Source organism: Suncus etruscus, chromosome 10 (assembly GCF_024139225.1).
Source record: "Suncus etruscus isolate mSunEtr1 chromosome 10, mSunEtr1.pri.cur, whole genome shotgun sequence".
Lineage (NCBI taxonomy): Eukaryota > Metazoa > Chordata > Mammalia > Eulipotyphla > Soricidae > Suncus > Suncus etruscus.
Genome location: NC_064857.1, coordinates 12,633,443 through 12,655,592, shown reverse-complemented (window position 1 = coordinate 12,655,592; position 22,150 = coordinate 12,633,443). Strand labels below are relative to the sequence as shown.

Sequence of the window (22,150 nt, the reverse complement as noted above, 5' to 3'; positions counted from 1 at the left end):
GTTTCAATAGGGATCTAATTTACTTTTTGCATTTGATAACTAATTTTTCCAGCACCTTCTGTTTAAGTAGCTCTTGTTCTTCCATTTTATACACCTACTTCCTTTGTTGTAATTTCATTGTTCATTGTTCATTTGAGGATTTTATTCTGGGCTCTCAATTTTATCCCTTTGTCTTTGTCCCAATACCATGTGGTTTTGATCACTATAACTTTCTAGTTAATATTAAAGTCTGGGGATGTCTCATGTTTCTTAAAAATAATTGGGCTACTTGGGAATTTTTATGGTTCTATACAAATTTTGGATGTATTTAATCTACACTTTGAAGAATTGCCATGGGAATTTTGATGAGGATTATACTACATCTATAAATTAACTTCGGGTGACATGGTTATTTAAATGATTATGATACTTCCAATCCATGAGCAAGTAATGTGTTATTATTTCCTTTTCATCTTTAAGAAGTAAATTTTACTTTTCCTAATTTGATCTTTCATCTCCTTTGTTAGATTAATTTCTAGATACTTGAGGATTTTGGTTTTGCTTCTGATTTGTTTTTGTGGCCATAGTTTCTTTCTTTTTTTTTTTTTTTTGGTTTTTGGGGCACACCCTGTGACGCTCAGGGGTTACTCCTGGCTATGCGCTCAGAAGTTGCTCCTGGCTTCTTGGGGGACCATATGGGACGCCGGGGGATCGAACCGCGGTCCGTCCTAGGCTAGCGCAGGCAAGGCAGGCACCTTACCTCCAGCGCCACCGCCCGGCCCATGGCCATAGTTTCTAATGTGGCACTTACAATCCTTTGGTCTTTTCCATCCTTGTCTACAAAAAAAATGCAGTAAAATCCTGTGTATCTATTTTGTAATCTGTTACTTTACTCTATAGAATTATAGTTTCTCTTTTTTAAATGGAATCTTTAAGATTTTCTGTATATAATATCATCTGTGAATATAGAATTTGACTTCTTTACCAATTTGAATTCCTTTCATCTTTCTTTCTCATCTAATGGCAGAAACTATGTTGAATAATAGTGGTGACAGTGGAGATCTTTGTCTTATGCCTGATCTTAGGGTAGACACTTTTCCTTCATTAAAAATGCTATTACTTGTGTTACCTATTCTTTTCTTGTATATGGTCTTTACAATATTAAGATAAGCTCCTTCAATTCCCATTCTGTTGAGACTTTTCATATGAATAAGATCAGAAGTTTGTCTAAACCTTTCTTTGCATCTATAGATATGACCATATGGCTTTATAGTCTTCTCTTTTTAATTTGTTATATTGCATTAAAATTTATTTGCAAATACTCAGCCATCATAGCATCTTTAGAACAAATGCTAATTGATTATAATGTATAAAATATTTGATGTATTTATTTAATTTACTAGAATTTTATTGAGCATTTCACATCTATCTTCAAATATTCTATACAAATATATCACCTTCAAAAGAAATTATCATAGAAATATCCCCAATGAAGATAGATGTCATCTTTTGGTTATAAAGGCAATACTAGCTAGTCTCATAGAAACAATCTAGAACCATTACTGTTTCTTTTACTTTTTGGAAGAGTTTAAGAAAGTATTAGTATTATTTGAAGATTTGGCAGAGTTCACTCATAAACATAACTAGTCCTAGATTTTGTTCATAGGGAGATTTGTTTTTTACTCTCAATTTTCTTTTTTTTTTATAATTCTTTTATTTTGAATTATGAGAACAAAAGATGCAAAGAAAGAGGATAAGGTAAAGTTACAGTGGAAGGACAATCACCCATAACATAAGTATCAGAAGAAGTCCCCTTGCTGATATCTTAACTTTGAACTTTCACCAAAGAAAGTTAAGATAAATAAAACAGAATCCATGTGCAATTACTTTGTCCCTCAAGTCCCCAGATTGTAGCACATTATAATATTTCTTAACAGCACACAAGGCAATCTAAAGCCATCAAACTTACGTAACTCCTTAAACATTAGAGGCATAGTACTTTTTACATTTCCATGTACATGCATATTAGCTTAAGTTAACCTCAAATTTTAAGTGGGTGCGTTTTAAGGATTAGAGTCAAAGGAGCACAGTAAAAACGGTGTTAGAGTGGCAATTGTTATTTGCATAGGCCCACCAAAATATGAGAGGCATGGAAAGGAATAACCTTGGCCTAAATACAAAGAGATCCTACCCCTGAAGTTTCCTGGCATAAGACCGGCTCTAGGCCTCAGGAAAGTTATCGTTCGCTCCAAGACATTGTCCGTAGCGCCAACACACTTATCACACAGTCTCTGTTGTTGGTCTCATGTTTCTGTATTAAAGATTCTGGAATCTGCATGTCCTACATTGAAGTCATGATGTGGAGTGCCTTCTCGTTTCACCTTACCATGAAAGGGCAATGCAGGAAGCCCTGTCCTGTAAGCGAGTTGTTGTTGTTGTTAAGTCTTCTCAGTGTTAAGGGAAGTCTCTTTTGAGCAGGACGATGTCTGAGCAGTGGTAGGGTCTTCCGTGGTAGAGGATTGCTTCCAGGTGATGTTATAGACAAACCTCACCATAAAGGGGCAATACAGCAAGCCCTGTCCAGTAAGCAGGTCATTGTTCTTGTTGTCTTCTCAGTGTTAAGGGGTGTCTCTTTTGAGTAGATCGATGTCAGAGCAGCTGTACGGTCGTCCCTGGTACAGGAATGCCTCCGGGTGATGTTATATACAACCTTGGATGTTTTGTAAATGTCTTCTGTAGATCAAGGGGTAAATGGAGAATGCCCATTCTTCTGAGGCCTGTGCCAGGTCTTTATGTCAATGTTCAGGGTGTAAGGTCTCATTGCACTACAAGATTTGTGTGTTCCCATTTCTATTAGATAAGAACTTATTGGTATGTATAGTATTTTCCCATGTTAGTGTGCCTACGCAAACAAGATATAAAGCCACGTGGTGCTATCAGATATATGGGGGCATAAGAACATTTCCAACAAGACCCATGACTTGGTTCAAACATAAGTATTAAACTGAGGGATTCTTTCACACCAAATTCCATATTGAACAGTTCACAAAGAGAAGATAAAAATCATGGGGGGGGGATCATCACTGTATAAGAAAGTATTTAGTAAAAGTTATAGCCGTCAAAGAAAACACCCATAAAATGTTGAAAAGATATGTGTCCTTTTTATGCCTTTTAAAATAGTTGGGTGGGTGTTAACTCTAGGGCACCACTCTGGTCTGTGACTTAGGACTCAACAGTACTTAAGTTAGAAAGGGTAAAAAAGGAGTAATGATGATAAGAGTTAAAGAAGTTAAAGAGAAATATGAACTTATGAAGGGTTATGCAAAAGGGCAGAGTACAAAATGGACATTCTGCATACATAAAAACATAATTCAATGATAGTGAGTACTATTAATGTTTCTTGTGAGAGTACTATTAATGTTTCTTGTGAGAGTACTATTAATGTTTCTTGTGAGAGTACGATTAATGTTTCTTGTGAGAGTACTATTAATGTTTCGCCCCCACGCGATTTTGAAAATGTAGACTGGACAGAGATTACCAGTGCCAGCCAAACCTCCTCCTGCTAGACTCACGGCTCCCAGGAAGGAGAGATCCTTCAAGAAGCTGGGAGACCAGAAGTTCAGAGCCCCACCCAGACCCTCCCTAAGGAGCCGCATGGATAGTAGGGGAAGGCCTAGGGTACCTTCAAGCTCCACCAAGGGACCCAACTCACCGGCTTGCCCAGGCGTGTGGCCCAGGGAAGCCCTGGAGATCTGGAGCAAGGCGGCAGAGGGGTGCTGGGGTTACCCAAGTCCCGCACCCCCCCTAGGCCCGGCCAAGCAGGCCTCCGGCATGGCGGGGGCCTGCCAAACCTCCTCCTGCTAGACTCCCGGCTCCCAGGAAGGAGAGATCCTTCAAGAAGCTGGGAGACCAGAAGTTCAGAGCCCCACCCAGACCCTCCCTAAGGAGCCGCATGGATAGTGGGGGAAGGCCTAGGGTACCTTCAAGCTCCACCAAGGGACCCAACTCACCGGCTTGCCCAGGCGTGTGGCCCGGGGAAGCCCTGGAGATCTGGAGCAAGGCAGCCGAGGGATGCTGGGGTTACCCAAGTCCCGCACCCCCCCAAGGCCTGGCCAAGCAGGCCTCCGGCATGGCGGGGGCCTGCCAAACCTCCTCCTGCTAGACTCCCGGCTCCCAGGAAAAAGAGATCCTTCAAGAAGCCGGGAGACCAGAAGTTCAGAGCCCCACCCAGACCCTCCCTAAGGAGCTGCATGGATAGTGGGCGAAGGCCTAGGGTACCTTCAAGCTCCACCAAGGGACCCAACTCACCGGCTTGCCCAGGCGTGTGGCCCGGGGAAGCCCTGGAGATCTGGAGCAAGGCGGCAGAGGGGTGCTGGGGTTACCCAAATCCCGCACCTCCCCTAGGCCTGGCCAAGCAGGCCTCCGACATGGCGGGGGCCTGCCAAACCTCCTCCTGCTAGACTCCCCCCTCTCAATTTTCTTAATAGTAATAGTTCTATTCATATTGCCTATAGGAGGTTGTAGGCTTCTTGAAATTTATTAATTTCTTTAATATTTTTCCAATTTAGTACCTTGAAGTTATTCATAGTAATCTTGAGTTATCTTTTATAATTTTGAGATTTATGTTGTAATATCTTCTTCCCTTTAAATTCATGGTTTGGTTTATTAGAGATTTTTACTCTTTAAATTTTTTGTGCATTTAGCTAGGGTTTTTATTAATCTTTCTAATTATTTTCATGAAACCAACTATTGACTACAATGATCTTTTGTTTTAATTGCTAGGAAGTTAATTTAATTTCAGATTGTTATTCTTTCACTCTTTGTAGTTTGGATTCACATTGTTGTTTTTCTCCTTTCTTGAGTTGTGAGGTTACATCAATTATTTGCACCTGTTGCTCCTTTATATAGCATTATGAACTTTACTCCAACTGTCACTTTTCTTTGTCCTATAAGTTATGTTAGTTCATGTCTTTTCATTTGTATCCAGGAATATTTATTTATTCAGTTTTAAAGGGATGGAGATCTTCTAAAATGGCTATGAAGCCAAACTTTTCCATTCATTCCTTTTCTGACTCTATTTATTATTTTATTTTTCAGTGATTTTTATATTTTGTTGATCATCTGAGAGGAAGGTATTGAAATCTTGCACAACTATGTGTCAATATTGATATTTTCTTTCAGATATGATAGTATAGTTGCTTTACATATCTTAATGGTTCCCCATTGTGGGTCTATGTTGGTGACTATTATGCTTTTTTGATGTGCATTTTATTTGATTACTTAAAAATGACCATTGCTACCTTGTTATTCTTTTACTTTTAAAGTTCTATCTCATCTGTATCAATATGATTTTCCAATATATATTAAAATTTATTGTTTGCCTATAAGGTGGCATTTCAGCTTTTATTTAATAATGCTGTTAATAATGCTGATTAAAATTTATACTTTCACTGCCATGATAAAAAAAATCCTCAAAGAACACTTGATCTTCAGAACAACTATTCTAAGATTACATATTACTACTTATGATAAGCAGTAAGAATAATGTGAAAATTTTATGTTGTTAGAATAATCAAACATGTAATTATGCTGCCTTGCTAGTATTTTATTACTGTTTTCTAAAAGTGACTTTATTGGATTGTGTGACAAACATAGCTGCGTACTTGGCGGAGGGTGAGTTTTCTTCTGGGTCAGTCAGATTGAATGTTCTCACAACTCTTCCTTTCAGAGGCTGTGGTGGTCTGCAATTGGTCTGAATAGGAACATCAGCTTCACATTCGGCATTCGAGAGAAGACAACGGAACTGTGCTAGCTGAGAGGAAAGATCAAATAGTTAAAAACCAATAAACAATGAAATATTATGCAGCTGTCAAGAGAGATGAAGTCATGAAATTTTCCTATACATAGATGTACCTGGAATCTATTATGCTGAGTGAAATAAGACAGAGGGAGAGAGATAGACACAAAATAGTCTCATTCATCTATGGGTTTTTAGAAAAATAAAAGGCATTTTTGCAATAATTCTCAGAGACAAAAGAGAGGAGGGTTGGAAGGTCCAGCTCATGACATGAAGCTCACCACAGAGTGGTGAGTGCAGTTAGAGAAATAACTACATTGAGAACTATCCTAACAATGTGAATGAATGAGGGAAGTAGAAAGCCTGTCTCGAGTATAGGTGAGGGTGGGGTGGGGAGGAGGAAGATTTGGGACATTGGTGGTGGGAATGTTGCACCGGTAAAGGGGGCAGGGAATGTTTTTTATATGACTGAAACCCAACTACAATCATGTTTGAAATCAAGGTGTTTAAATAAAGATAAAAAACCAAAAGAGATAAAGCTAACACAAACTATACTTTCTTGTATAATCAATTAGCTAATAAAAACTATGAAGTCAAGTTTTGTAATAGGTTCACACCAAAGAAAAAGAAGGAAATAAAGATTAATTTTATTTTATTTTGGTCACACTGGTGGTGCTCAAGGCTTACTTCTATATCTGTGCTCAAGGATAATACTAGAAGTGCTAAGGGGACCATACATTGTGTTGAGGATTGAACCAGGTTGGTCACAAGCAAACTAAGCAGTCTACTTAAAGCATTATCACTAATATCTTTTTTTTTATATATTTTTCAAACTAGGTATTTAATTTACACTATTTATTGATTTATTATTGATGTATTATCATCTATTGATTTAGTTAGAAATTAGAGCTTTTACTTGCTTGGAAATTGAGTAGCTTAAGTGAGGAAGACTGATACATGTCTTCTCACTTTATATGTAAAGGTTATAAATGTTTCTTAAAATAGAGATTGGCATAGAATATCTAGTCAGTAAACATCAGTGATTAGTAGGTTGGTTACATTGCCTGCCTTTGGGTTACTTCTGATAAGCAAATGATGAAGTAGATGCAAGATATCCCATAAAAAATCAGTCCATGGTAATTGTTATAATCCTATTATAAATAATTATAGGTTAAATATACTGGGCATTTATGTACTTGAATCCCACAAAAGAGCAAAAAAATCCTTTGTCAATCATCAAGGTATTTAAATTAAGGGCTATATTTTCCTTAAATTCTACTAAGGTAGAACTATTTCCAATAACTTTGAAATCTTTCAGGAGACTTTAGCATTTAGGTTACAGGAAAAACAATATTATGTAGCTCTTTTTTTCCCTATATATAATAAAACCAATATTATAACATACTTTTTGTCATATAATGGATATATTCAAAACAAATATATCCAAAATAAATATATTTTTGGTATATTTCTAATTTCTGAGAAATTGAATTTCTTTAAAAAACTAATTAAAAATGAGAATTCCCTAATCAATTCTATGATTTAAAATGTATTTCTGCTTTAACTTCTCAGATTTTACTCATTCATCTTTGATAATCTACCTGATTTGAGCTGATCGTAATGGGCTCTTTACAGATGATCCAGGTGACACTTTCATAAAGGGGAGGAGTGGTCAGAGAGCCACAGTAGGTCCAGTAATCCATGCATGAAGGAAGGAGACAGCAGGGGTTAAAATTGGTGAATGGAACTTTTTTGCCCTGTAAGAAAAGTAAAACAAAATCATCATTACTCTGTAGTATGAACTACTTTTAATATGTATGCTATATTATCATGGTATACTGTATTTTTTTGTACCATAAAATTCACCGCACTCCCAAAGTGCTTCTTATGGAGAGTATGCCTCTTGGATCTGAAGCTTGTGTGCAGGGAAGGAGACATCTAAAACCTATGTGAGTCTTCTGGCCAGATGCATCTTATAGGAAGAAAAATACTATATATATATATGTATATATGTATATATATGTATATATGTATATATATATATAGTTAAGTGAAAATTAATCAACTTTTTATCATGCATTTTTTGTTGTTTTGGGGCCACACCTGGCAGTGCTCAGGGCTTACTCTTGGCTCTGCACTCAGAAATTGCTCCTAACAGGCTCAGGGACTATATGGATGCTGGGGATTGAACCTGGGTGGCCAAGAGCAATGCAAATACCCTACCCTCTATGCTATCGTTCTGGCAGTGAAAACTTGTATTTATAAGTAAAATAAACAACAGATTAAAAAAAATGACTGCTAATGAAGGTGACATGTTATTGGGAATGTTGTCAGCCTATATAATTTTTTGTAGGAATGATATCAGATGCTGTTTCAGTGACAAAGATATTAATGACCTGTATATGTTATGTTTAAACTTTGATTTCTATTGTCTTTTGTAATTGGTTTTATTTTTTTGGTGAATAGGAAATGAACAGATATTGGTATGCTCACTTTCTATGAATTATAGACCTATAGATTACACATAGTTTACCAGACTTGCATAATAAAATTTTGACTTAGTAGATTGTTTTGCATTCCCCAAGTAGATGTCAATGATCATATTATTCTTCATCTCTCAATGGTTTGTCTTTGCTTTTCTGATATTTATTCTTCATACACTCATATTTCTTTCCTCATTTTATTGCAATTATTGGAATATTAACTTAAGATACTTTACAATTAAATTTACTGTTGATCATGTTTAATATATTTCCAGAATTAAATCATCAGTGGACATTGATTTTTATCAGATTTTTAAAAGCATAAAATATTTAATTACATTTAGTGAATGTTTTTTAATCTTTAATAAAATTAACTATATTGGCAGTCTAGTATTGAGATACCATAATCTTTCAGATAAATTCAACTAATGTGAAAGCATTTTAAAAGGATAACATATTGAATAATATTTATAAATTAAATATTGGTTGTTATACTTTTCTAAGATCTGTATGATTTCTTTTTTGTACTAATCTTACCCAGTTTGGGAATTAAGTATCAATTAAATGATAGAAAATTTTCTCTGGTCTGTCATCTAGGTAGTTTAGTCAACTTGGACATGATTGTATGTCAGAACTTGTGTTGCATCATATGGTTTCAGCCTAAAGTTCTTTTTTAATAGATATATTTTTAAATTATCCTTTGAATTTCTTTTTGAGTTCTTGTTCTCAGCCTTTTTAGAACTTGTTAAGCTGTGCTTTTGTCCACTTTTTTTTGGTTTTTGGGTCACACCTGGCCACTCAGAGGTTACTCCTGGCTCCATGCTCAGAAATCACCCCTGGCAGGCTCGGGGAACCATATGGGGTGCCGGGATTCAAACCACCATCCTTCTGGATGCAAGGCAAATGCCTTACCTCCATGCTATCTCTCTGGCCTCAAGGTAATGGTCTTAAACCTAAAATTTTTCTCTAAACTCAATAGATTTCTTTCTTTAACATTTTTTTTATTTAAACCATTGTAATTTACTAAGTTATTTATAGTTGTAATTTAGACACACAATGTTTAAGCACCAATCCAACCACCAATGTCAACCTCCCTCACCAATAGGCCCAAAATCCATTCCATGCCAACAGATCCACCCCAGCCTATCATCATAACAGACTTGTTTTAAATTTTGGTTGTTAAAGTTTGGGTCCCATGATTTCATTGATTCTGTGGGTGGGAAGGTTAATTTTGATTTTTCTTTACTTTACCAATGCACCTGCCACCCATTATTTCTCATCTGTTTTTTCTTCCTTCCTTCATTATTTTTCCTTTTTATACTCTGAGCTGAAAGTGTTCTCGACAATCCCAATTTATACCATTTCATTCACTTCTTCATGCAGTTATTCTAAATGCCAGGTATAAGTGATATAATCCTGTATTTATCCTTATTTTTCTGATTTCATTTTAACATAATATCTCCACTATTTATTGCAGCACTAAATATAATAGATTAATGTTGGAAACAACCTAAATTTTCAGCAACAAATGAAAAAATCATGAAGATGTACATATGTATTCAATGGCAGACTACTACATAATCCAAATATTTTTATTTTAAGTGTTGGCTATATCTTTAATTATGACACTTCTATTATATCTAATACATTATTTTTGGTATTTGGTAGTGTTCAGGTGTTACTCCTGGCTCTGCACTCAGAAATTGCTCCTGGCAGTCTCAGGGGATTGCAAGGAATGCTGGGATTAAACCCTGGTCAGCCATGTGTAAGGCAAATGGCCTACCAGCTGTGCTATCGCTCCATCCCCCAATGTCTAAATCATTCTTGTATGTTGCTGTTTTCTCCTTTTGATCATTTTTGCAAAGATGAAAAATAGACATTTGTCTTCATTGAATTAAAATATCACATTTTATTGAAATAAAAAATTTCTTTTTTTGTATTTTCTTTTTTCGGGGGAAATCCAGTAGTAATCAGAACTTACTTAAAGCTCTGGACTCAGGTATATAACTCTTGATAGGCTTGCAGGATCATATGGGGAGCACAGAACCATGCAAAGTGAACCCCCTATCTTCAGTCCTATCTCTCCAGCTCCAAATTCTCTCTCCCCCTCTCCCTCCCTCTCTCCCTCCCTCCTTCCCTCCTCCTCCTTCTCCCTCCTCCTCCCTCTTTCCCTCTCTCCCCCATCTCTCTGTCCCTTCCTCTCTCCCTCCCTCCCCCTCCCTCTCTCCTCTCTCCTCCCTCTCTCTTTCCTCCTCTCTCTCCTCTCTCTCCTCTCTACCTCCTCTCTCCTCTCTCCTCTCCTCTCCTCTCCTCTCCTCTCCTCTCCTCTCCTCTCCTCTCCTCTCCTCTCCTCTCCTCTCTTCTCTCCTCCCTCCCTCTCTTCTTTCTCTCCTCTCTCTCTCTCTTTCTCTCTCTCTCTCTCTCTCTCGCCACAGCAGACTATACTCAAGGATCATTCCTGGCAAAGCTGGGAGAACCATGTAAATTGTTGGGGATGATCGAGGCAAGTGCTCTACTGGCTGTCCCTCCTTACAGCCTCTGAAAGCAAATTTAAATGACTATATAAGCTATTCTTCAATAGTCTTTGTCTTGGATAATTAGATAAATAATAACAATAAAATATTAAACTGAATGGCTGGAGCAATAGCAGACGGTAGAGCTTTTGCCTTGCATGCAGCTGATTAAGGACAAACTTGGGTTCTATCCTGGCACCCAAGCAATTTCTGAGCATAGAGCCAGGAGGAACCCCTGAGTGTCACCTGGTGTGGCCTCAAAACAAAACAAAAACAAAAACAAATTCTATTTATTCTCTTCTTCTTCTTCTTCTTCTTCTTCTTCTTCTTCTTCTTCTTCTTCTTCTTCTCTTCTTCTTCTTCTTCTTCTTCTTCTTCTTCCTTCTTCTTCTTCTTCTTCTTCTTCCTTCTTCTTCTTCTTCTTCTTCTTCTTCTTCTTCTTCTTCTTCTTCTTCTTCTTCTTCTTCTTCTTCTTCTTCTTCTTCTTCTTCTTCTTCTCCTCCCCTTCATTCTCCTCCTTCTGCTCCTCCTCCTCCTCCTCCTTCTTCTTCTTCTTCTTCTTCTTCTCCTTCTCCTCCTCCTCCTCCTCCTCCTCCTCCTCCTTCTTCTTCTTCTTCTTCTTCTTCTTCTTCTTCTTCCTCCTCCTCTCCTCCTTCTCCTCCTCCTTCTTCTTCCTCTTCTTCATCTTCTTCGTCTTCTTCTTCGTCTTCCTTCTTCATCATCATCTTCTCTTCTCTTTTTTTCCTCCTCTTCTTTATTTCTTTCTTCTTTTCTTCTACTTCTTCTTTTTCTTTTTCCTTCTTGTTGATTTTTCTTTTCTCCTCCTCCTCCTACTTTTTCCTTCTTTCTCCTTTTCTCTATCACTTTTCATTTTTTCCCTTTTTGATACCAGGGTTTGCAATATTATTACTGAAGAGGATCATGCACATCACTTTACCTCCTTTCAGCACCCAGTCCTTGTTCAGAGTGATATTTCCAATTATCAAAAAAAATTGTTTTCACCTTCTCAGAAATAAGAGATAACTAAGTATAAGTTAACTAAGTATAAGATAACTATAAGTTAACTAAGTATAAGTATAACTAAGTATAAGATAACTAAGTACTGCCTTTTTTCTCAGCTTTTCTACTTCCTATTATAAGTTCATGCAGAATTGATTTTCACATTTCTATGAATTTTATCTGTAATTTAAAGTAACTTATTTAAACAATTTACCTTTGTTTTAACTGCTTTTAGAGTATCAACGATTCTCTTCAGATTAGGATTTTCCTGACCAACCTGGAGATTTAAAAAAATATACAAGAGAAGTTTTCAATTCCAGGCAATTTAGCTAACATTTTTTTTTTCAATTAAAAACAGTAGCTTAAGAGATGCAAAGTATTTTATCTCTGCGTTAAGAAAGAAAAAATATAGTCAGATAAATATCTTCAGGGACCTCCGCATTCTGCAAATTGTTTATAATGTGTAATCCAGAAAAAGTGGCAAACAAAATACTATTTTTAATTCAATGTGGGCTATATGTTGACAGATAAGGGCAACACCCAGGAATTTAATACAGCTATGATACAATAACTTCTTTTGGTCTGCTCTATTAGTTGTAAATAATAACACTCTGTCATGCTTTAAATGCTCAATAGAGAAATAACCAGAATTACTATAATTTGAAATATTAGTCACTGAAGCAATAATTATAATTTCTGGTGAATTTATTACTTACCTACAAAACTTCTCAGTTCTAAACTACTAGAAAGGATTTGAGCAACACCTTTTATTTCAAATGACAATCTTTAACATAAACTTAGCATTTCTTTCCTGATAAAATAGTAAATTGATAAGTTGCCAAATCTATAAGATCATACTTTTAGGGGAAAGTGAGTTTGCAAGATCTGATTATGAGAAATTCTTTCACATCTCTAAAACCTTTTTATTTTGTCCCTATCAAAAACTTATTTCTCTTGAAAAGAAATTTAGATAAAATAAAGCAACGCATTACTAAAGGACTGCTTACCTTTAGTCATCTATAGAGTAAAATGTTCATGATAGTTAGAATCAAACATTATTTTTGCTTTACGTCATTCTATTTTGTATTCTTTTTTTTTTTTAGTGGGTGGGGTCATACCCCATCTTGCTCAGGACTTACTCCTCTCTGTGCTCTTGGTAAAAGTTCTGGGGATCATATGGGATGCCAGCAGTTATACCTGCATAGGCCACATCAAAGCAAGAGTCTTACCCACTCAGGTCCTAAAGTGTAAACTTTTGTTTGGGTTTTTAGTTTGTTTTTTTTTTTTTTTTTTTGGTTTTTCAAGCCACACCCATTTGATGCTCAGGGGTTACTCCTGGCTAAGTGCTCAGAAATTGCCCCGGCTTGGGGGAACCATATGGGACGCCGGGGGATCGAACCGCTGTCCTTCCTTGGCTAGCGCTTGCAAGGAAGACACCTTACCTCTAGCGCCACCTCGCTGGCCCCCTATTTTGTATTCTTAAGAATAGGAAAGTAATTTACTATTACTCACCTTCATGAAGACTGCAATGATTACTAGTCCATCAGGCTGTGAGACAGCTTCAGAAAAGTTGGAATACTTTTCAGAGTCCCAGTGAACTATGTGAATCTAAAAAAGGATAATTTAATAATTTAGTTTTTGATTACAAAGACAATTAAATTACAACTGAATTTGTTAACATGTGAAGTTGTTATCTTGGCATAGTTAAATAAAATTTACGTGTATCTTCATTCAGTGGCGAGGAAGTGATTTTATTCTCACCATAAATAAAGCTAATTTGTGTGGTTAAATTTAAAAATCTTAAAACCAGTAAATAAAATTTCTCTTACCCATAATATTATACGTATTCAGTGCTATTCCTTTATTTGTCTAACCGCACTTACCACTCTTTGTAGTGAGCTTCCTATAGTGAGCTGGATCATCCAGACCTCATTTCTATTGTATCTGAGAATTATTATAAAGATATTATACCTGCTCACATCAAAATTATAATAAAATTCGCTAAGAACTTAGACAAAACTCTAGTAAAATTTGTATGGGATCACAGAATGCATTAACAAGTCAGGGCAATATAAAGGAAAAAGAAGATGGGAGGTGTTGCATTTTCCAGTTTTAAATTTTATTATAGAACTATAGAAATAAAAATTGTGTGCCATGGGATAGAGGAGATGCATAAACTGATGAGCAGAATTGAGAGTTCAGAGATTAATCTTCAGATTAACAATTAATTTATGACCAAGGAATTGACTATGTGAAGTGGAGAAAGGACAGGTATTTAATAAATGGTGCTGGACAAACTGGACAGCACACAAAAACATAAGACTAGATCAACATCTCACAAAATTTACATAAATTAATTCAAGGTGGATTAAAGATTTTGTGATTAGACTAAAATGCACCCATCAAATATATTGAGGAAAAAAATAACAGAACTATCTAGAATATGGACTTAAGAATCATTTTCAAGAATTTGATTTTATTGGCAAAGTGAATAAAATTAAAAAAAAATGTGATTATAGGAGTCGGAGAGATAGCATGGAGTTAAGGCATTTGCCTTTCATGCAGGAGATCATCGGTTCAAATCCCAGCGTCCCATAAGGTCCCATGCCTGCCAGGAGCAATTTCTGAGCCTGGAGCCAGGAATAACCCCTGAGCACTGCCAGGTGTGACCCAAAACCCACAAAAATGTGATTATATTAAACTGATTTATTTATGGTTTTGATGCTATCATACCCAACAGTGCTCAGGCTTACTTCTGGTTTTGTGCTCAGAGATCATTCCTGCTGGTGAAGTCTGATGGACCACATGTGGTTTCAGGTACCAAAATAGTTGAGGGATTATAAATGGGGAAGGATTAGTGTAGCAGCATTGCAAGCATAAAAATGATTTTAATATAATTTTATACTTTGATTCCTCATCAAAAAGATCCTTGAAAAGCAAAAACAACAAAATGCACAGAACAGGAATTTGCACACCTATGTTTTTTGCAGCCCATTCACAATAGCCAGAAATATCCAGAATATGAAAACATCAGACACCCAAGTGTCTGAGAACAGATGAGTAGATGAAGAAACAATGGTGAATCTATGTAATGGATACTACATAGCTGTTAGAAGAAAATCAAGTCATGAAATTTGCTTATACATAAAAGTATATGGAAAGTATTATCCTGAGCAAAATGAGTAAGAGGGAGAGGAATAGACATAGACTGATTGCACTCATTTATGGGATATATACATATACATTTATGTAAATAATAGTATTGTAATAATACTCAAGGACCATAGAAACGAGGGTCAGGAGAATAGGTTCATGATAGGAAGCTTGCCACAAAGCATGGGAGAGTAAAGGCAGAAAAGGTAACACTATGAGAATGATAGTTGGAAATGATCGCTCTGGACAAGGACTGAATGCTGAAAGGAGGTAAAGTGATATACATGATACACTTTCAGTAACAGTATTGAAAACTAGTATCTAAAAGGAAAAGAAAAAGGAAGACTGAGATGAGAGAAAGAGAGAGAGATCAAGGGAGAAAAATATCTTTCGTAAGAGATAGGCAGGTAGGTAGATAGGATGGAAGGCAGAAGGCGGAAGGGAGGGAAACTTAGAACATTGGTGGCTGGAAATGTGCACTGGTAAATGGATGAGTGTTGAACATGTATGACTGAAGTTCAATCATGAGCAAAATTTTAACTGTCTATCATGGTGATTCAAGTAAGTATTTACTAGAAAAATTAAATTAATTAAAATTATTTGACAATACATGGTATGTTTTAAAGAATTCCACAAAATATGAAATAAATGTTAAATACTCAGTGGTTAAATTTTAACTGATTTTTTTTTACACATTGAGGTATGGAATTCTGGAAACATTGGTGAAGAATTTGCCACAAATGGTGGGACTGGAGCTTGAATACTATATGTCTAAAACTCAAATATGAATGACTTTGTAAATCACAATGCTTTCAATAAAAAATTTTAAAAACAATCTTTCTTAATTAGAATGGTAAGAATTATAAACAATGGTAAACATCTGTATTATATTGAAGGAAATATAAAAATTTTTGGTAATATATCATGGTATACATAACTGCAGGTAAAAGTTTATGTTCATATAAATCAATACATCTTTCCATACACAAAGTAGTTGTGTATATACACACGATGCAATGGTACTCAACTGCAAGGAAAGATTAAATTTTTAATTTCACAAAACATGGATGAAGAAATTGAAGGGTATAATCTTGAGCACAATTCAATCAGAGGGTGATCTCATCTGTGTTAGTCATAGAGAGAGAAAAAGCATGGTAATAATCAGTTCCAAATTATGGCAAAACCTTAGCCTAGATTACTAAAGTCAGATTGCCAAGCAGAGAGGCAAGATGAGGGAAACATAAGGGCATAGTCTAGGTGGCATAGATGATAGAGGATCTTGAGCATTTTGGTGGTTCTGGGATGCAATTACTTTGTACATCAATACCATAATTGTTAACAATGTTGAACCATATTATATGAACTGTAAATGAATACAAATAAAACAATGAAAATAAAATTTGTTGTTAGTATGGCAAAAATTATTCATCCTGATAAATTCACTTATTAACATAAAATATTTCTAGGGGCTGGAGTAATAACACAGCAGTAGGGCATTTGTCTTGTACATGGTCAACCCAGGATGGACCTTGGTTCGATCATCAGTGTCCCATATAGTCCCCCTAGACAGCAATTTCTGATCACATAGCCAGGAGTGACCCCTGAGCATCAATAGGTGTGGCTCAAAAACAAACAAACTAAATAAATAAAAATATATATTTTCTCTCATGAGATATTCCATAGTAACTTACATACAGGAATTCTTTTTTTTTTGTTGTTTTTTGGGCCACACCCAGTAACGCTCAGGGGTTACTCCTGGCTATGTGCTCAGAAGTTGCTCCTGGCTTGGGGGACCATATGGGACACCGGGGGATAGAACCGCGGTCCGTCCAAGGCTAGCGCAGGCAAGGCAGGCACCTTACCTTTAGCGCCACCGCCCGGCCCCACATACAGGAATTCTTAAAGTTTTGGATGTCTTAATCAAAGATGATCTTAATCAATAGATGATCTTATTAACAACCAAGCCACTTTCAAATTATCATATTAAACTTCGATTCTCTTTGAAAACCTAGACTTTTACATCCAAGTATATAAGAATGTCCTCTAGATATTTTTTTGATATATTTACATGGGTATCTCTTGCTCAATGGCTCAATCAAAAACTAATTTATTTACTTTTTTATTACTTTTCTGTTTGTTTTTTGGGTCACACCCGGCAGCGCTCAGGGGTTACTCCTGGCTCTTCTCTCAGAAATCGTTTCTGGCAGGCTGGTGGGACCGTATGGAATGCCGGGATTCAAACCACTGATCTGCAGGCAAGGCAAATGCCTTACCTCCATGCTATCTCTCCGGCCCCAAGTAATGTATTAATTTCCAACTTTCCTCCATTTATCAAAATCTTTAGATTATACCTTTTCATGTTACCCTTATCTTTTAGTATTGGTCTTAGTTGTTACTAATATGTCTAATATGTCTTTCCTATAATCTTCAATGTCAGGTTTTTGCTGTGAATTAAGACCGAGTTCAAAAAATCGTAGTGTAACAAGAGGTAGAAGGCATTGTCATTTTCTACTAATAGGGAGTAAATTAAATAATTTCTGACATATAATCATACAATTGCATACTATATGAAAATTAAATAAAGTGCATTCAACTACTAGCTTTAAATCATCACAATAAAGTAAATAAAATGAAGGAAACTGAAAATTTATATGTACTAAATATTCTATTTCATGAGAGTAAAGTCATCCTGTGTACATGGTCCATATATATATGCATTATCTATTGACACAAGAGTTATAGTTATTTTTCCATCCCTAAGAGTCTTTTTTAACAGTGTGATTCAAATGTTCCTACATTTCCTACTGATGTATATATATAAAATGTTTTTAAATAGGTTATATGTGTACATATTAAAAAATCAAAAAGCCTTTGGCAAAGCACCTTCAGTCACTCACCCAGCTCTTTATCTTTGTGGCCATTTCAATCATCAAATAGAGTATCAATGGGATCTTATAAAATGTTTAAGTTTCAACATGCCTAGGCCATTGTATTTCCAAACCTTAATATTAAAATGAAAATGAGTGTGTTCCATCTGCAGTAGGAACTTTGAAGGAAGGTAGCGTTTCTCCTTGTGATTATCCAAGGCAACACATTTTGAAACATTCTTAAAGGAAAAAATTATTTGGAAGCTCAGGATTTCAGTTTCAAGTTCAGTTGTTTAAATATGGTTTATAATATCTACTCTAGTAAAAGAGTTGCTTCTGGTGACACTCCTCAGGTAATTATCATTTAGTTACTTTACCTCTCCAGAATATTTGACCCCATCCACAGCGTGTTCAGAACCACACTCATCTATACTTCCCCAGTGAAAATGGAGTTCTCGGAGCCTATAGCATTTACAGCCAGGACCACCTGTAAGCACTGTGAGAAAAGTAGTTCCTGTTAGTCTTATTAGCACAAGCTTCAGTTTATCTTTGCATTTAATATAAATTGACACTAAAATGGGCAGAGTATAAAAAAATACCTAGTACCAAGCTATTTTTATATCTTGATGATTTTTTCCTACATCCATGATGCTATTCGTGTGCATGATGCACCATGACAAAACATGGCTAAAACTGTCCACGTGGACTGTACAATTCTCAAAATATGAGCTTACTTTTCTCTGCTTCTGGTGCTAAGAAGGCATATTGGAAGATGATTGGGGTAGAGGATTGTGGGCTATTCCCAAATCTGTCCTAATTTGCAAGGGTAACCAACTGTTCTTTTAATAAAGACTAGTCAGTAAGCATCAAAATCCTCAGTTGTTTCTTGAGTAATAAAATACTCATGTACTCAAAACTGTTAAAAACCATTGCTGTGATAATTTATATACTTATTATTAATGGGTGAGTGCCATTCCCTATTAAAGGATGTTGATGCAATGGGGAAAGGTTTGCATGCAGTATCAGAAATAGAACTCCACGAGTTCTATTTCTAGAAATGAGAGATATTCTGCCATTTGAACTGTTTCTATTAACTTATTATGGATCATTGGCCAAACACCAAGAGAAAGTACCTGTAGGTAATGAGGTCACTTTTATCAGTTAAACATTGAATGGCTATCTTTTTCTATTTAATAACATTTAATTGAATAATTAGAATAACCTGCCTAATTTAATATTAACAATGGCCTTAACTCCAAAGTGGCTAGAATTTAGTTTTAGAACCTTGTAGGAATGTGCTAAGTCAAACCTTGCCTTTTGGCATCAGAGTTGTCTTATGGGTTTATCATAAAAATTATTTTTCAATAAACATATGTAAAGTGTTACTATGTAATGAATAATGTACCAAAGTCTAGGTTCATGAAGATAATTTTGTCACTGTAGTCTAGTAACTTCTAGGAGAAGTTAGATAAAGATACTCATATATAAAATTGTTCTATTTAGGAATTATTAAAGACTCATTTTTTACTGGTACCCAAGCAAACTCAAAATATATTGTTTTGGCTATAAAAATTAAAAAGTATATTCAGTACTTGAGAGAATTAAGGAGTGAGATTCTTGCCTTGTATGTGGCTCATTCTAGTTTTAGTCTCAGCATCACTATGCTCCTACTCACTTTATCTTTGGCCAAGTGCATCTAGAACTAGGAATAGCCCCTGGACACCTCTGGTTGTATCCTCAACCTTCACAGTTAAAAAAAATTCCTTTCCATCTTTATATATCATTGTGCTTATTTTGAACTTCATCTCAATATGGAAATATTTAAATATTCAGTTTTATATTCAATCTGATGATTAATCAGAACTTTTATTGAAATACAAATTTCAAGTATGAAGTACAGGAAAAGAAATAGGAGAGTGTCTTTGAGAAGTAAAACTAGAAGAAAAAAAATGAGGCTTCCCCAGATTCTTTTTATCACTTGGGAAATTTCAAGAAATTCAAGAAATTTTACTAGCAGTATTAAAACAAGTGCACAAATACTTCAAAGGGTATATTGATTGTTTTAACCCTTGGCCCTGCATCACAAAACTGAGATTGTCAAGTGGGCACAAAGCAGGGATGAAGAGGTGGACAAGAAAAAAACCATAAACGACCTTGTTAAAGTTTTAAGGCATTTCAGCTGTGTGGTAATGTTGTGTTACTGATCATACCCTAATCATTTATTATACTCCACCTTGGGATGTGACTTGGTGATAGTATATTGGATATTCCTTACTTGATATTCCTTACTTGATACCACCCTAGGGTGGTACCTGATTCTTGTCGATAAAAGCAAGGGTCCGAGGAAGGCTGGGGCTCATTCTTCGATCTTCTTCCACTGAGCTGCCCTCCATCTTAGGAGCATTTTTAATTCCTTGATTGAGCACTAGATTTCCTGAACCCATTCTTGTACCTTCTCACTGTGTGAGTTATTTTTTGCAGATCTCTACAACTGGAACTGTACAACTGAAACTGTTCCCCCTGACCTAATCGGACAGGGGAATGGGAACTGCCTTTTCTGTCTGGGAGCTCGGTGGGAATCAAGCTTCAACCAATCTCCTTGAGAACGTGACACTTCATGGTAACTGCACAAGACTATAAATCATAACACTATTACAAACATGTTACTTAACTACAACAGCAATAAAAGCAAACTGGTAACTTGCCATCACTTTAATTTCACCATCCAAGGAAAAAGGGAGAATAATCAGTTTTCTAACTCACCAGATAGATCATCACAGTCGTCAAACTTTACTTGGACTGTATACCCTATGTTGATCATTTCTCTGGCTGCGGCTGGATCATAGCAGATACTTATAGGATTTAGACAGATGTCAGGCTTTACGTCCTTGGTTTTAATATTGATTGGAGACTGATTATTTCCATTTGCACAGGGATATATCTTGCTCCATTGTTCAGGACCTACCAAAAAAAAACATGTATTCAATCAATACTTTATTAAAGGTTTAATTCCTGCAGTAGGAGTACAACCAGCTCTTTGCTCATATGTCATAAATGACACACTTAGAGGCAATTCAATGTTTGAGGATTCCTCTATGTCTGTGTTTTTCGACCTTTTTGTGCAAAGGCACACTTTTTTCATAAAAAAAAAATATCACCAGGCATACTACCATTAGAAAATGCTAAATTTTTTTTAACTCTGTGCCTTTATTGACTATATATAAAATAATTCTCTTGAATAAGAATCAATTAAACACAAAGAAATTATTTTATAATTACTTTATTATAAAATAATCTAATGATTGGTCTATTTGTGAGGCGAAGCCGCCTGTAATGGATGAAATTGGGATTTTTCCCTTGGCAAACCAGACAATATCTCACAGCACACTAGTGTGCCACAGCACAGTGGTTAAAAATCACTGCTCTGGGGCCAGCGAGGTGGCGCTAGAGGTAAGGTGCCTGCCTTGCAAGCGCTAGCCAAGGAAGGACCGTGATTCTATCCCCCTGCGTCCCATATGGTCCCCCCAAGCCAGGGTCAATTTCTGAGCTCTTAGCCAGGAGTAACCCCTGAACATCAAACAGGTGTGGCCCGAAAAATCAAAAAAGCAAAACCAAAACAAAATATCACTGCTCTATATTTTGTGCTGTAAAATAATACAGTAAAATAATATACTTATAGTATAAGGAAAACTGTAAACATATATACACATGTATATTAGTATCATACTCTTAAAGAGCAAGGCTATACTTCAAGGGCACAAAAGAAAGTTAATTTAAGCACTGGAGGCCCACATTGTATCGCTGATCCCCTATGGTTTCCCTTTCATCTCAGGAGGCACTCAGGAAAGCTGTTCTTTCCTGCTCTCAGCACACAACTGGCAGTAGCCCCATACCATGTCTGAGCATGCTTCAAAACCAACCCAAATAAAATATAAAATAATCTATGGCATGCACCAAAAGCAAGCTGATAAGATATATGCAGTTATTATGACTATGGTGCTAACGCCATTCAAACTTTTATTTATGAAGTACATTTATTTCTTTTTTTTGTATTATTAGTGAGTAACATAATTAACAATTATAACAATATTTCTGGTTTTGGTATATGTATGCAATAGTTTTAAGTGTTTAGTACTTTTATTAAAACAATGTATAGTCTATTATTTTAATTTACATAAACAAAATACCTACCATTTTCTCTTCCATATCCCCAGTTAAAATTTGCCATGATTCTCTACTGAAGTTTCTTTTTCTGCAAACAAAGATAGTATCTGAAATTAATGACTTTATCCAAGTAGTAGACTATTGAATCATTTGGATTTTTTAATAGAAACTCTATCCTTAGGAGGAGGTAAATTT

The 22,150-nt window shown here is 35.9% G+C and overlaps 1 protein-coding gene across 1 annotated transcript; it reads right to left on the bottom strand.

The window, feature by feature from the left end:
• Positions 1 to 5,587: 5,587 nt before the first annotated feature.
• LOC126020851 (carbonic anhydrase 1-like) lies at positions 5,588 to 22,019 on the bottom strand. The gene is made up of 7 exons (XM_049782423.1): positions 21,983 to 22,019; positions 20,555 to 20,752; positions 18,169 to 18,287; positions 13,284 to 13,379; positions 11,986 to 12,048; positions 7,378 to 7,533; positions 5,588 to 5,791 (listed from the first exon to the last, which is right to left on the bottom strand). Exons 1-7 carry the CDS (start codon positions 22,017 to 22,019, stop codon positions 5,588 to 5,590), a joined length of 873 nt encoding a protein of 290 aa, XP_049638380.1.
• Between the last annotated feature and the right edge of the window lie 131 nt (positions 22,020 to 22,150).